The sequence below is a fragment of the Chiloscyllium plagiosum genome, unplaced genomic scaffold, assembly GCF_037043375.1.
Source record: "Chiloscyllium plagiosum isolate Xiang-an unplaced genomic scaffold, Cpla_swu_hap1 HiC_scaffold_7, whole genome shotgun sequence".
Classification (NCBI taxonomy): Eukaryota; Metazoa; Chordata; class Chondrichthyes; order Orectolobiformes; family Hemiscylliidae; genus Chiloscyllium; species Chiloscyllium plagiosum.
The window spans coordinates 2629970-2647340 of record NW_028270145.1 but is presented as its reverse complement, the minus strand read 5'-3'; the positions used below and the strand labels follow the sequence as shown (position 1 = coordinate 2647340).

Here is a 17371-nt window from a genome sequence, read left to right as displayed (position 1 = left end):
CCAGAATTACCAGTTCAGAGTTTTGGTCATTGTAGGCATCATTCTGTTGTGTTTGCTTTTCTGCTAGCGGGAATGGCTGAGAACTTTGAAACAACCCGAGTTTTGCATCATCTGAATTTGATTCATCGCGTTTTCTCTATGTATGAATTAAATTAAATTGATCTGACCAACTTGCAATAATAAATTATACTTGATAAGTGGTGGCTTTATTAAATATTGGTAAGATTTGAATAAGTTTTTCATTATTTACATCTAATGTCTTCTCATTTCCCTATTTCACCAAGTAGTAACTTCAAGCGATCATCTCCAGGTGCTTGCCTTAGTTCTTCCAGGGTTTCCTAAATCTGCTATCAGCAGTAAAACCTGATCCAGTGATCCTTCCCTCTGGCTACAGTAAGACAGATTTTGTGGATTTCGTTGTGACTTTGGGATGCATTCCTTTGACTGAAGACAGTCACTTTGCGAGTTGCATTGTGTTGGTTCACAAAGCCAAGCAACCTCATCTCTCTGCTGACCAGAAGAATTGCTGCCTTTCTATTATATTCCTTGATTTGTTGAGAAATCTGTAATCTGATTTCCAATAAGGCTTCCTCTGGACTCTTCCTTCAGACAAAATGTTAGCCTTGAAAATGTTAGACAAAATTCAGCTAGGAATGCTGATTAGCTATTTTTGACCTCAGCTTTTTCATTTCAGAAGCAAACAATTTATTTTCAGAGAATTTATTTGCATTGTCTGAATTTGTTATGCCACATTAGAGCAGTCTCCTTTAGTAATTTTAAAATTGTGAAACATGTTTTATTCACAAGGGGAATGAATGGTCATATGTTGAACAATAATGACTTTCTGCTTTAATAAGTTGTGACATAGAAACAGCATTCAATGTTTTTAGTTTGACCTTTTAGGATGCTATCTTGTAAAGGTACAATGATTTCCACTTTGTTCCAGAGCTTAACATTAAACAAAATTATACCTATTAAGGATGTTATATTGCAGTATGTCATTTTCATAAGTTACAACTTCACTTAATTGGATGATGGTATGGTGGTAATGTTACTGGGCCAGTTATGCAGAGACCTCAACTAATATTTTGGAACCACAAGTTCAAATTTTGCACCAGCCATGGTAAAATTTAAATTCACTTTAATTAATGTATGTGGAAAGAAAAATTAGTTTCAGTAATGTTAACCACTAAACTACAGGATAAAAATCCATCTGGATCAATAATATCCTTCAGAGAAGGAAGTTTGTTGTCCTTACCAGTTTTGTCAACATCTGACTAAAATGGTTGATCCTTAACTGCCAAAGTAAATTGCAGAAATATCACAAAGAAATAAACCTGGATGGTTCGCCCGACATTGACCTAAGTACAGGAAGCAACAATAGCAACCGGTCAATGTCCTAAAGCCATCCTTGCTGACGTTTGGGGGCTTATGCCAAAGTTTTGGTGAACTATACTGTAGACTAGTCAAAAAACAGCCTGACACAGTCATAATCACCAAATCATATCTTATATACCCTCTGACCTAAATATCTACATTACCATTCCTAGGTATTTCTTGTTCCATTAGAACAGTGAAACCACCAGAGATGGTGACAGAATAAAATACAGTCAGTAAGGAGTTGCACTGGGAGGCCTCAAACTTGCTTGTGGATCCTATGAAGTTTCATGATATTGACTCAAATGTGACCAAAGAACCTACTGCTGATTACCATCTTCGTCCTCTAAGCTGCCAAATTGATTCTCTTCCATTGTTGCATACCATTTGGATGAAGTAAGAGCACAGAATGTATTCTGGGTGTGGCATCATAGCAATGCACTTGACTGAGCTGGCTGTGTCCTGAAGGACTCAAGTGCCAGATTGGACCTTGTCCTCATTAACCTACCTACTGCCGACACACCTGTCGATGATAGGAGTGACCACCTCGTGGTGGATAAATCCCTTTTTCACACTGACGATTTAATCATAGAACATAGGACCGTACAGCACAGGAATGGGCCCTTCACCCCACAGTGTTATGCCGAAATCAATCACGTGGATATTATCACTATGCTAATTGGGAACAATCAGTACAGATTCAGCAGCTCAAAACTGGCCATCAGCGGCAACAGGGCATGACAGTTACTTAATGGCTATGCAACTGGTCTAGAAATCCAGAGCACCAGTCTAATGCTCTGGAATCGTGAATTCAATACAACCATGGGTGCTGGTAGAATTTAAATTCAATTAATAGGTCTGGAGTTGATAGCTAGTCAGTAATGGTGACTATGAAACCAATTACTTGTGCTAAAAATCTATCTGGATCACTTCTTTTGGGAAGGAAACCAGCCACCCTTATCTAGTCGGGCTTACATGTGACACCAGACTTGATGCAGTTTGGTCAGTCTTAAAAGTCACAAGCTACTTCGTGTATCAAATCATTATGAAATCCAAAGGGATAAAGCCAGTTGGACCAATAGCGGCAACCTAGGGACTGGAAATAACGATGACAAGCCCAGTCCTGTCAACAATGAAAAACCATTCTTACTAACATCCAAGGGCTAGTGCCAAAACTGGAAGAGTTGTCCCACAGACTAGTCAAGCAACAGACTTAAGTAATCATACTCACCATATCATAACTTACAGAAAATGACCCAGACACTCCCATCATCATCTCTGTGTGTGTGCTTCTCCACTGGCCAGATAGATCCATCTGAGGTGATGTACTGTGGTGTACTTTTAGGAGGAGGTTGCCCTGTAAGTCCTCAGCAATGCCTTTAGATCCCATTGATTCATCAGGGCATTCCTGGGCAAGGAAATCTCCTCCTGATTACCAACTAATGCACTCATTTCAAGTATGTCTACCAAATGTGATATGTGATGGAATACTCTTCAATGGCTTGGATAAATGTTGCTCTGCCACTCAAAGCTGAATGCCGTCCAGTGCAAAGCAAGCTATTTGTTTCGCTCTGATTCCACCACTTTAATTTACTCCTTTGCTATGGGAGCACAGTGGCAGCATTAGCTCCAAGAGATGAGGAACTGCAGTAAGCCTCCTTCAAAACCACCTTCTAATTTTGCACCCGGATGAACAATAGTACCTGACATATGGGCATTGCATTACATCCAAGTTCCTATCCAAGTGATACACCATCTTGACTGGGAACTTTATCATCATTCCTTCCCTCCAATTAGGTGAAAATCTTGAACTTCTGTCTGAACAGTGCTTCAGGTGTATTTACACCAGATGAACTGTAGCAGTTCAAGAATGTAGCACACTACCACCTCCTAAGGGACAGTTTGGAATGGGTAACTCAATACTAGCCTGTCAGAGACCACCTCAGGGGAAAAAAAACCTACCCAAACATGTGACTTGTGATAAGCAGTTTACTGCAATTTGCAGAAAATATATTCAACAGAAGACTGCAGCAAAACTCAACAGTAGCCTCTGATGTTGATAAGTGTTAAACAATATACATTCTATTGATTGGGATGTGTCTGAGTGGCAATTTTTTTGAACTGATTTTTACTGAAAGGTCACCGCATAAGGCCAATGTCTGAAAGGAAAGAGTGGCATTTCAATTGTAATCATTCACTAAGTCAAATATCAAACAACCTTCTGTACCAGGAATGTTAAGCCATTTTGCTGCCTTTCAACAAATCAACCGTATGTTCACTTCAAGAACTTTTATTGCATATTAACATTATCTTAATAGTTGTTTTTATATAAAATTAACCTTTGCATTCAAAATGCAAATTCAAAAATACAGTGCTTTTGAAATGTCCTCTGTAAAATCATATAAGTAAAATTTTATTTTACTCCCTGCCTCTATTCCTGATGAAGGGCTTTTGCCCAAAATGTCGATTTTCCTGCTACAGGTGGCTCCCTACCTCCATTCCTGATGAAGGGCTTTTGCCCGAAACGTCGATTTTCCTGCTGATGCAGGTACTGGGCCTCCTTCACTGCCGCTCCTCACCATTCGATGGCTGGAGGAAGAAAGCCTGATCTTCCGCCTCAGAACACTTCAACCCCAGGGCATCATTGTAGACTTCACCAGTTACCTCATTTCCCCTCCTCCCACCTTACCCCATTTCCTAACTTCCAGCTCAGCACTGTCCTCATGACCTGTCCTACCTGCCAATCTCCCTTCCCACCTATCCGTTCCACCATCCTCTCTGACCTATCACCTCCATCCCCACCCCATTCACCTATTGTACTCTTTGCTACCTTCCCCCACTCTCCTCTCTGACCTATCACCTCCATCCCCATTCCCATTCACCTATTGTATTCTTTGCTTTCTTCTCCCCAACCCCACCTTCTCCCACCCCCATTTGTCTCTCCACCCTGGAGGCTCCATTCCTGATGAAGGGCTTTTGCCCGAAACGTTGATTTTCCTGCTCCTCGGATGCTGCTGCCTGACCTACTGTGCTTTTCCAGCACTACTCTAATCTAAAATTTTATTTTGCCTTTCCAGTATCGAGAGAATAGTCCAGAAGCTCTGAATAGAATTGTGTCATTCTTGTAACGGAGTTGAATACAAGCTCCACTGTAGGACTAGGTCACTTAATTTGTGCTGACAATCTAATGCAGTACTAAGGAAGCATTGCATTGTTAGCATGGCTAATTAGATTAGAAGAATAAAAATTACATTTCACAAAGGAAAATTAAGAATTCTTCTGTTTTAAATCTCTAAAAATATCTGCAGGAATGATATTCCAATTTATAATTGTTTCTTTCCTGGGCAGCCTTGGATTTTGATGTCGCAACACATGTTGAATTCCTTGATTCGGGAGTGTAGTGTGATGAATAAGAAGCCTTTACTGAGGACTGATCATTCATCCTCAGTGAGGGAGAAGTCTGGGGTGATGGTGAAAACACATCAGGGCTGGGAGCTAGGACCTGGTGTGGTGCTGGAGTGGGGAGCGGAGACTGTCTTGAAATCACCTCCCTCCCCACCTTCATCTACTTATCCATCACCTTCCACCTTCATCTACCTATGCATCACCCCGCCACCCCCCCCCCGCTGCCCAGCCCCACTCCCCTCCCATTTATCTCTCCGCCCTCTTGGGCCCCCCAACATTCCTGATGAAGAGCTTATGCTCGAAATGTCAACTCTCCTGCTCCTCGGATGCTGCCTGACTGGCTGTGCTTTCCCAGCACCACACGTTTTGACTCTTTCCTGGGCAGGACAGGCTGAAGCGGCATTGCAGGAAAGTATTTCTAATAATTAAAATTGAACTTGCATTGTTAAATACCAACCATGACTTTCTGCAGGAAATTTAATACTGTAAGTAAATAATATCAGAAATCTCTTTACTCTTTTGGGAAGGTCTGCAGTGAGTTATCACTTGCACAAGGCTAACATAGAAGAATACAAATCATCCAGCAGCTTATGATTCACTAATGAAAAGATTGCTTACTTGTCACAACTTATTGGATTACACTCATGCTGTGCATTGAGTTGTTTGTCATTGTGCCAGTAAATGTTTGCTTTATTTCTCATTATGAAGAGTCAAATTTTGAAAGCTAGAACACTTGTTAAGTACTGTAGGACATTTTACTATGCCAAAAGCAATTTCCAAAAGCAAATTGTTTTTACTTCAATTTTTTAACTTCTGAAATTCAAATGATTTTATATAACATGCAAGGACATTTACTTTTTCACATATCTATATATCTGTTTCATTTAATTACACTGGTAATTTTACTCATAGACCTCACTGACAATTTTTGCTTCTTTTGTACTACAGGTAGAAATGTAATACTATTGCTTCAGACCAGCAAAAGAAAGAATTGATCTGTCCTGCCAAATATGCACTATTATCTTCTTAGACAGAGATGCTCTGAGTGTGTATTTGTTGCATACATGCACTTAGTTGAATTCAGTATTGGGTATTTTACAGTGAGCAACAATGTTTTATTAACATTAATGATCTCAAGTTAGTCCTAAAGCTTAAAAAAGGGTAGCATAATCTGCATTAAGCCTATTTAGTTTTACAGTACTTCAGTTTTTAACAACAAATCGATATTAGCATTCGCTTCTGTGATGAATCCTGTAGTGTGTTCTGTAAGTACTTTTAGTATTATGCAAAAATTTAGTATCATTGGATAATTTTCCAAAAGAACATTGTGTTTTTATTTGTGACATAATTCCTGCTGTTTGGTAATTGGTACAATTTCCTAGAATTAGGCTGAAATCCTCTATATTTAATCAGCACCACGTAATATTAATGCAGTATAAAGAAGTGAAATTGCTCAACTAACTCCCATGCATAAAAATGTGTTATGAAGACTTCATTTGTTGAGGACTTGAGTTTTGCAGAATTTTGGAGAAGATTTATTTCAAGTTTGTGATGGATTTATTTTAAATAAATGTTAATTAAAAGACTTTGAAACATTTTCTATATAAATATTCCTTGGTTGTCACGCATCTGTTCATTTCCTTTAGCCAACCTGCCTGGATTATTGACTGTCAGGTCTCTGTGTCTGCTTTGGATATTGACTGTCTGATATTGATTTCAGGTCTCTGTGTCTGCTTTGGAACCAGCTAAAGGAAAAGGGTTTACCAGTTTAGCTCTCCTATCTTTGGAAAAATCCGTATTATGAATCCAGTGTGAAACCTAGCTCTCTTCTTACAGAACAACTGGAAGAGTCTGCAAAACTGTGTTTCCATTTGCAAAGATCTCAGAAAAAACTGCCTGTGTTTGGTGACATCTGTCTACACATGCCAAAGTGTGAGCCAACTAAACATTCCACATCTTATGCTTTGTGCCTTCAAAGACTAACAATTGGCCCAAAGTGTTTTGTTTCTCTGCAACTAGAGAGAAATCCCTTTATCCTTCTTGTGGTGTGAATGGACAGGTGTTTTTATGTATGTATGTATGTTTTAATGTATTTAAAAAGGTTAGATACTTAGACTTCCACACTTCTTTCTCCATAGATGCTATTAGACCTGCCGAGTTTATCATGCATTTTCTGTATTTCTTTCAGCTTTCCAGTATCCTTAGTATTTTCCTCTATGTGGATGCATCTATGTGGATGCGCGATAATTATTTGTAAGAAGCAAGAAGGCTATGACATTGTCAAGGTCATTTTATTGGAACAACTTAGAGTTAACAGAATCCTTGTTTAATAAAACTGAGTAGACATATTATTGCAACATCACCCTTGACTATTGATTCTAGAAGCAAAAGCATTTCAAGAAAAATGGTGTTTCTAAATTACTAAGTTATGAACAAAGCGTAAAGAAAAAGCTATTTGTGCGTCTCAAGGCTACAAATATAATAGAGTAGCTATTAGCCTTCAGTTCTAAACTCTGAATTTAAAATTTTTGAGCCAAAATAGTAATCTCAAAGTGATGCTTGACTGTTGCTGCCGGTTGTGAATGATTGTTTATGACATGAGATTTGTCAGCATATCTATTTATGGAATTTTTCTTCAGTGGAAACAGTTTGCAGTAGAAGCCATGGTAAGGGTCTCAGAATTTACCTTTTATTAATTAGCAAAACAACTTCCTATATCCACATATGTGCTGTTAAAAATGTAATTCAGAAAGTTGGTACCATGTTTGTCCTCCTTTTGAAGCTCGATTACACTAATACCTCATTGAGAAATTTTGCATTAAAATACATGAAGAGTATGACCCAATAGTTACACACTAAATACAGCAAAAGATGTTTGTACATTCAGGTGTACGATACATGTTTAGTTGACTTAGGTGCATGACTTTTCATTGAATTAAATGCTAATTTATGTTTCTGGTTTAGACTTGGAGGATCAATGACATTGGTGCACGGTGACAGCAGAACTTTTAAATCGTGTGGATGCATCCACTGTGATACGATATGCCTTCTACAACTAGTCTGTTCAACTGACCATGGGTTAGGATGCAAATTTTGTTGTGTCGCTCATATGAAAAATACACGTAAGAAAATAAACTGGAAGTGAAGTTTGCACTGACTGTGATAATCCAGCTACTAAACAGTCAAAGATCTGTACATGCAGTGTGTTGTTCAAGTAGCTACCGCACGATCCTAATCAGAAGTTGCACATTTGACGAACGGTCTTAACTGAGGATGAGGTGATGATGTAGTTGTAGTAGATTTATAATAATTCAGAAGCCCAGACCTGTGCTGCGGGGATGTGTTCAAATCCTGCCCTGGTAGCTGGTGAAATTTGAATTCAGTTAATGAATCTGGAATATAGAGCTATTCTCAGTAATACTGACGAAGAAACCATCATCGATGATTGTGAAAACCCTACTTGGCTTACTAAAATCCTTTTGGAAATGAAGTCAGCCATTCTTACCCAGTCTGGCCTACATGTGTCTCTTGACCCACAGCAATATAGTTAACTTTCACTGTGCACTGAAATGGCTTAGCAAAGCATTCAGTCCAAGGGCAGTTGAGAAGGGCAAAAAATGCTGATCTTACCAGTGATGTTCACATCCATGAACAAGTAAAGGGAGAAAAAAAATGCTTCTCCTGAGGGATAAGAGTTCTTGGACTTGATGTGTATACAAGCTGACAGCTAATTAGACCTTGATTTTGACAGGCCAGCTTTATTGCCGTGACTTCTTATGCCCCTTTTGTACTGCAGGTAGAAATTTAACACTGAAACTGCTTCAGACCAGCAAAACAAACCATTGATCGATCCTGCCAAATATGCACTATTGTCGTCTTAGACAGAGATGTTCTGAGTGTGTATCTGTTGCATACATGCACTTAGTTGAATTCAGTATTGGGCATTGTACAATGAGCAACAACTTTTTATTAACATTAAGGATCTCAAATTTGTCTGAAAACTTAAAAAAGTGTAGCACGATCTGCATTCGCTTCTGTGATGAATCCTGTAGTGTGTTCTATAAGTACTTTTAGTATTATGCAAAATGTTATACTTTTTCAGTGATCGGCAATTTCTAATTTGTCCATGTTCGTACTCTTTTCTGCTGTTTCCCTTTTTGTCGGTTTGCATGGGGGATATATTAAATTTGACAACAGAAATAATTAGAGACCAGACTACATTTCAGTTTAATTTAGAAACAGCTTCAGGAAAATTGCAGTGTGTCCTTCTTGTTCATGTTAGACTTTGTCATTCAAATTTAAAGTGCCAGCTGCTGTTTGGTTTAATCTTTTTAATTTTATTGACCATGGTATTTGCTTGTTACAAACTGTCTCATTCCCCTTCTTACATTAAAGCTCACTGAGATTGATCATTGTCCTGATTCAGGTTACAAAGTTTGCTTTAAAAGGAAGACCATGTGAAGGTTGCTATCCTGTAGGCTTTATTGGAAAACATTGTGCATGTTATGAACTGATGACAGCAGTATCTCTCAATGGCACACCTTCTAATTGACTTGATCATAACCTGGTAGCTTATTTGAGTGGTGAGTTCCAAGCTTTCAAAAAAATCTGGACAGTTTGCAAACATTTGAGGACTGGTCAGGGAAGATGTAACCACTTGCTCTACAAGTGAAACATGGGGAAGCAGATAAAATTCCGTTTCCACCCAAGTCAGACCATCTCCCACACATTGAATTTGTGTCCTCAGAGATGCATGTCTGATGGCATCGTATCCATTGACACAGTGTCAGCTGAAGCAATATGAAACATATACCAAATATAATTGGCTACCATCCACCTGAACACTTGTAAACCATAATCTGTGATCAAGCAATGTGATTGTTTTGATTTTGCAAGACATATCTTCTAATAACATAAATGCCTGAAGGAAATTCAATTCGGGATCTCAATATGCAAGTCTTACAATGTTGTGATTCTTCTGAAGTAATCTGACAAATTTTTGGAAGTCAGAACCAGCAGCATAACTTGAAAGTCATGTGAACTCACAAACTAAATCTTTATTTAGAAAGGAGGAGGACATTTGGCAGTGATGTCACCATAATGTTTAGATCATTTTCTATTGGTTTTTCTGGAAAATCTACTGTGCTGCTGTCAGGTCATTGTTGATGCGTTATATGCAACAGTGCCCTGTGTCTACATTATGTGTGCCACATTTCAAGTGATTTGTAGATAGTAGGTTGATTTCTACAAATTTGCACATAATTCTTTTAGCATTTTTTTCACATAAACATAAGGCTTCCTAGGCTTTTGGGGATATGAAGGTGGAATTGAAATCTAAAATCTTCCAATATTGTATTGAATGGGAGAGGAGCTGGACTGGCCATAAGGTCTACTCCAGCACCTAGTGTTTGTGGTCTTGTATCTGAATTATTGTTATAATTGAGAAATCTATGATCAGTTTACACTTTGATATTTTTTCTTGTTCCATTCTTGGATTCCTGAATAATCATGTAAGAATATTTTCCAAAATAAATTGATAGAGACAGAGAGTTGGGATATTGGGTTTGTTTTCAGGATGGCAAACCATAACAAGTGGTATATGGCAGGGATCATTGCTGGGGCCACAACTATTTAAAATATATATTAATGACTTAGATGATGAAAGCAAATGTACTATTGCCAAGTTTATGGATGATGCAAAAATAGGTGGGAAGGCAAGCAGGAAGAAAAACTTGAGTGATGGAATATAGTGCAATGTAATAATATATTCTTGTGTATATATAATAGTAAAATGTGAAGTATTGAATATAGTAAATGTGGGGTTATGCACTTTAGCAGGAAGTATAGAAGAGATGCCTATTATTTAAATGAGGAATGACTGCAGAAAGTTGCAGCATCAGAGATTTGGGGATCCTTGATCGTGAATCACAAAAGGCTAGCATACAAGTACAGGGGGTAAAAGGGAAGGAAAATGGACTGTAGACTTTATTTCAATGGAATGGATAATGAAAGTAGAGAGATCTTGCTAGAACTACATAGAGTACCAGTCAGACTATATCTATAAATGTGATTAGTTTTGGTCCTTTATCTAAGGAAAAATATACTTGCATTGGAGATAGTCTAGAGAAGGTTCATTAAGTTGATTCTGAGTACGAAGGGAATTTCTTCTGAGAAGAGGTCAAATGGGCTTGTACCCATTGGAGTTTAAGAGAATGAGAGGCAATCTTATAGAAACACACAAGGTTCTTTAGCGCTTAACAGACTATATGTGGAGAAATGGTTTCTCCTTGTGAGAAAGTCTATAAAAAAGCTCCGAGAAAGGAGTCACCCATTTAAGACAGAGATGAGGATAGCATTTTTCTCTCCAAGTAGTGGGATTCATTACCATTGTGGACTGTCAAGAATTAATGGATAAGTATTTTTAAGGCTAAGCTATATTTTCAATCAGTAAGAAAATCAAAGATTGTGGCGATAAGGCAGGAAAGTGGAGCAGAGAATTATCAGATCAGATATTACCTCATTAAATAGCAAAGAAGACTTGATATACCAAATGGCCTACTTTGCTCCTACATATTATGGTCAAATGGAAGGATGTTTAATAGTGTATGTGCCACAATTATCAGTGGATGATGACTGGTGAGCTACTGGTTTAACTGTGGAAAAATTGAGCAGGTCATTATGCTGTGTCACGTTTTGGAGGGGAATGTTTGTGTAAGTGGTGTGTGTGTGCGCGCGCGCATGCATGCGTATACTTGTGTTCGGCTAGAGAGTTATGTCTCTTTCTTCCCTCGTCCTCCCCTACTGAGGATGTCTAACCCTGTTTACCCTACTCCTTCATAATCCATTAGGTGAATGAACTGCAAACATGACATTGGCTTACACATGAAAATTAACCTTGGGTAAAGTAGTGGTGATCTCTTGAGAGTTATGGAACTTCCCACTTGCTAGGCTTGCGCATTCACAGAAGGAAACTTGGGTGGCAAGGATAAAGCCAAACAGGAATATTCACTGAGATTTAGCTTCTTTCTCCCCTTCCTTGATTTCCTGTAGATTGACCGCTGATTTAGTCGGATTATATAATTCCATTCACCTGGTAAACTGATACAATTGGTGATATTTCAATCAGCCGTGCAACTATGCTGTATTTGCTTATCAGTACAACAATTGAATGTTGTCACAAGACACTTTGTTTCATGCTTCTCCTACATGACAGTCTCCTCAAAGGATCAGAAATTCAGTCCATTATGAGACTCATCCGTTCTTACGAACAGAAAAGACAGCTGAGTTTAACCACTGATGGAAATGCACTTAGGCTGGGAAAACCAGATGAAACCATTGGATGTCACTTCAGTTCATCGGGATTATTGGTTAAGCAAGGTGTCCTGATTTAGCTGCTACTAAATCTGAAAATTATGCTATTAAATCATCATAACCTTAGCTCTAACCCTATCTGTCTGGTTGAAGCAATAAAGCTCACTAGTTTAAAATGAAATCACCCCACGTTTAAAATATTAGAGCCAAGTAACCTGTGATGCAAACATGCATTACATATATGTTGTTAGAGGAGTTGATATATTATTAGGGCAAAGGTTTTCATGGCACCATTCATCATGTTTCTATCAATAACTAACCCCTCCAAAATCAGTTTAGTTGGTTGTTCATTCATACATTCATTCACTCGCCCACTCAATCACTCATTCAACCTCCCACTCTCAAACTCCACCAAAATCAATTTAGTTGGTTGTTCATTCATTCTTTGTTCATTCATTTCCTCTGTCATTCACACATCCACTTGCCCACTCACTCTCACATTCACTTTCAGAGATCACATTGATTGCTGTATTTATCTAGTCAACAACAATGACTCCACTTCAAAATGCCATAATTTCTAAAGTTCTTTGGCATGTTCTGACGATAGATTATCTGTTCAGAGATGTTATGGCACATTCTGGAGCTGGTGGTACTTGAATCTGGACCTCGTGACTCAAGTGAAGACACTTGTGACCACCGTGTCACAAGAGTTTTGAGGACTTTTTCTTCTGGTATAGTTCTGATGATTTAAGGCACTTCTTTAATTGCTTTCGGCTATTCTGAAAATGGATCATTAGTTTTGATCTAGGTATATCTACACAAAGATGTGGAAAAATGCAAAAGAGAGGTCTACTTATAGATGCGAACAGCACTTGGCTCATCAAGGTTGTGGAGACTGTGCACTCATATCCCTCACCACTCTAAAACCACCACATTTGATTGAGAGAGTTGGTCTCTATTTGTCAGTCCATTACAAGATTTGATCACTCTCTGCAAAACTTTCCTAGCATCACTGTTATCTTAGAAGTTTGGGTTTGAACAATGAATGATGATGGAGTTGTGCATGCCTCTCATGGCCCACATGGTACTAGCTGTTCAAGTTCCAATTGAAAATCACAAATTTGGCCAATCTATGGCAGAACTGTTGGTTCTCTTGTTTTCTTTGAAATATATCAGAGCTACAATAATTGCCTTTGCACAGTTTTGTAATGCATTGTGCTTCCTTTTGCCATTAATGACTATTTTCACCTTCTTTTCAGGGCGTCGGCTTGTCAGTGCATGGACACTTCCGGGTTGCCACGGAGAAAACACTGTTTGCTATGCCAGAGACAGCAATAGGTAAAACTCGTAAACTTTTCAGGATGTTTAATGTAGCAAGGTTTCCTATCTGTTCATACATTCATTTTGGTAGATAAAACTATATATGGCAATAAATATGGAAATTGAAAATTTCATATGTACCTTGAACCATAAAAATGTTACGAGCAGAAGGGGCTATGCTGTCCATGTCAACCCAAAGACGTCTGGATACCCTTTGCAATCCCATCTTTCTGCACACAGCCCATAGCACTGCAGCTTACAGCTCTTAAGGTGCAGATCCAGATACTTTTTTAAAGAGCTTAGGGTCTCTGCCTTCACCATCAACTCAGGCAGCCAATTCTAGATACCCCCCCCCCCCCCCCCCACCCCCGCCGCATAAAAAAGCTTTTCCGCCCATCCCTCTAATGCTTCTGCTACTTAGCCTGAATCTGTGAACTGTGGTTTTTGAACTTTACCAAGGGACACAGTTCCCCCTGTCTACTCTAGCTCTATCCCTCACAATTTTGTGTATCTCAGTCATGTCACCCCTATGACTTCTCTGTTCCAAGGAAAACAATCCTCACCTCTCCAATCTCTTATCATAGTTACAATTCTCCAGCCCTGGCAACGTTCTAGTAAATCTTCTCTGTACTCTCCCTAGAGCAATTCTTTCCCGTAATGTAGTGACCAGAACTGCACGTGATGCTCTTGACCCCAGCAGTATCTTATACAATTTCATTCATTATATCCCTACTTTGGTATTCTGTACCTCTGCAATAAAGAAGAGCATTGTTTTGTCATCTTTACAAATTTATCAACCTGTACTGTGATCTTTAGAGACCTATACACTTGCACACCAAGATTTCTCACTGCATCCACCCTCTCAGTATATTCCCCTTTATTGTTTGACCTCTCTAAATAATTTACCTCACACTTATCGGAATTGAACTCCATCTGCCACTTACCTGCCTACTCCTCCAATCCATATATGTCATTTTGGAGTGTGCAGCTATCCTCTACACTATCCACTACATGGCTAATATTTGTGTCATCTGCAAATTTCCCAATGTGCCTAATGTTTAAGTCCAAATCATTAATGAATAAAATAAACAACAGGTGTCCCAATACTAAACCCTGCGGAAGACCACTTAAATCTGCTTTCCATTTGCAAGGGCAACTATTGACCATTATCCTTTGTTTCCTGTTACTAAGCCAACTTTGGATCCAATTGCACGCGTTACCCTGTATTTCATGGGCTTTTACATTTTTTGACCAGTCTGCCATGTGGGATTTTGTCAAGTGCCTTACTAAAATCCATTTGGACAACATCCACTGTATTACCCTTATTGGTGAATTCCTGTTATTCGTATTGATGATACTTATTGTTGGTGGTTAGTGTTTACCAGTTGGAGCTGGCTGCTTTTGCCTCCATTTTGCTGCCTGATTTCCTGAACTCTGGGAACTTGGACCGCCAGCTGTTAAATTTATATCAGGTTCCCAACTACCCTAATTTAAATGTGCTAGTGAATTATTCCAGTCTTTGCAACAGGCACTGCAGCTGCCACCACTTTTACAAAACTCACTCATCAAACCCCCACCACCCCAGTGCGTCCTCAACAGTCTCATGGGATCATCGTTTGTATTCAGTCTCTTTGAAGGGATAAATCAATTTGTGGGAACTCTATATCTTTCTGTCTACATTGGGAAGGATTCTCATGTGAAAATCCTCCTGAACTGTCTCCTAAATGTCACTGAAGATGTGCTTGCAAAGATCCAGTATGCTTTATAGCCATGCAGGGGACCCAAAGACATAATATTTGTTATTCGCAAATCCAAAACAAGCATCTAGAACAGTGCAACAAATGCCACATTATCTTTATGGATTTGTCAGAGGTCTTTGACTCCATTATCCACAAAGCCCTTCAAAAAGTCCTCCGTGGATATCCAATAAATGTTATTACTAACCTGCAACTCTTGAATGACAGGTAAAAACAATGACTGCAGATGCTGGAAACCAGATTTTGGATTAGTGGTGCTGGAAGAGCACAGCAGTTCAGGCAGCATCCGAGGAGCAGCAAAATCAACGTTCTGGGCAAAAGCCCTTCATCAGGAATAAAGGCAGAGAGCCTGAAGCATGGAGAGATAAGCTAGAGGAGGGTGGGGGTGGGGAGAAAGTAGCATGGAATACAATAGGTGAGTGGGGGAGGGGATGAAGGTGATAGGTCAGGGAGGAGGGTGGAGTGGATAGGTGGAAAAGAAGATAGGCAGGTAGGACAAGTAATGGGGACAGTGCTGAGCTGGAAGTTTGGAACGAGGGTGAGGTGGGGGAAGGGGAAATGAGGAAACTGTTGAAGTCCACATTGATGCCCTGGGGTTGAAGTGTTCCGAGGCGTAAGATGAGACGTTCTTTCTCCAGGCGTCTGGTGGTGAGGGAAGCAAATGTGACTGTGGTAATGAGTTTGTTTCAGGACATGGTTGAAGAGCTTCAGGGCAGAGGAAATGACCTGGGAGTTGCAGTGGGAGAGGGACTCCCTGAGATTCTTGTACAGAGAGGAGGAAAACTTCTTCAAGGCAGGCATATTCCACCAACCTTCCTTTTTAATGACTTGCAGACATAGCTCTTTCATAACTGGATAGGCTTCAAACTATGAAAATGTACCAACTCTCTTCACCATCTATTGACTTTTGGAATTCATTTGTGGCCAACCTTCTACGAAGAACCATAATTGAGTTTTGACTTAACAGGAAGCTTTTTGACTTAAACAGGCTGAGAACCAAGACTTGGATGAGCTCCAACATACTCAAGACTTAAAATGTGCTGACAACTGTGTGGCTATGACCCACATTGCAAGCAACATTCAGACCACCCTCTGCCTCTTGAGCTCTGCAAACAAAAGGGTTTGTCTGTGGCTCAACGACAGCAAGATCAAAATTCTCCATCAGCCCTCCCCCAGACAAGTACGTGAACATCCAACACAAGGTGTTATTATTGAGATGAAAGAGCAGAGATTGAAATTGATTTTTTTATCAAGAGTGTCCTTGAAATTTTCTGAAAGGTAGCTTCTTTTTATTTTCAAAGACTACTTTTTGCTTTCCAGATGTTCCTTTTTCACTCTCACTAATTAATTGATTAGGTGATTAAGTGAAATATCTGCTGCATTTGTCTATTTTATTGTCTCCACTTTGAGAGAGACAAAACCATTATGAAATTAATGTAATGAAGCTGGAGCACAATAACACCGAGGTTTCTGATTGTCAAGTAACTTAATCATTTTTGAAATTTTTAAGCACTGGTAAGAATTTTAGATTGAATTCCAACACAATCTCCTCATCTGCAAAAGATTATGTTGTGCTCAGAGAACTCAGTGAATTATAATTTGTGGTTTAGGCCTAATTTATGGTTTCATATTTTTTCAAAATGAAAGGATTCAATATTAGAATCTGAAGAAATTCCATTTTAGTTAAAATCCTTTCAAAAAACATATTTGTTAAGAGATGCCAACATTTCTGCAAATTAAAATGCAATTTATTTAATAGAAAACCTAAATCTATCCCGAACCAACAACAAATAACCATTCTCCATACTTCATAAGTAAATACTTACGTTTTCCAATTTTTCTAACCGTGGAGAATGGAGATAGGAAATAAGCTGCTTATGGTCTATTACACAATTTTTCCACTTTTATGGTATTAACAAAAGCTTATTTGATGATGCTGCATGAGTCATAATGTAATCAAGATTGTCAGTTTCTTCTTTGTCTTGATCATTTCTCAATTATGTTTTCAATGGTGATGTTGACTCTTTGCCGTTAGGTGACCTAGCTTGAACTCACTGAAGAGTTTTCATCAGAAAATGAAGTTGAAATTTCAGCTCAGTTTTGGCACGCACAGCTTAGTGGATTTATTTTACAACATTCCCTCTTCTAAGATGTGTTTGGCAGGATGTTTAGTGCATCAATTAGAAAAATAAGTGTAATTG

The 17371-nt window shown here is 38.9% G+C and overlaps 1 protein-coding gene across 1 annotated transcript in view; it reads left to right on the top strand.

Annotated features, from left to right (window-relative positions):
• The window catches only part of hibch (3-hydroxyisobutyryl-CoA hydrolase), a 128341-nt gene that overhangs the window by 65815 nt on the left and 45155 nt on the right, over positions 1–17371 (top strand). The window contains exon 7 of the mRNA XM_043692857.2: positions 13353–13431. Coding sequence (XP_043548792.1) covers positions 13353–13431 — 79 coding nt within the window. The remainder of the gene's footprint in view (positions 1–13352; positions 13432–17371) is intronic.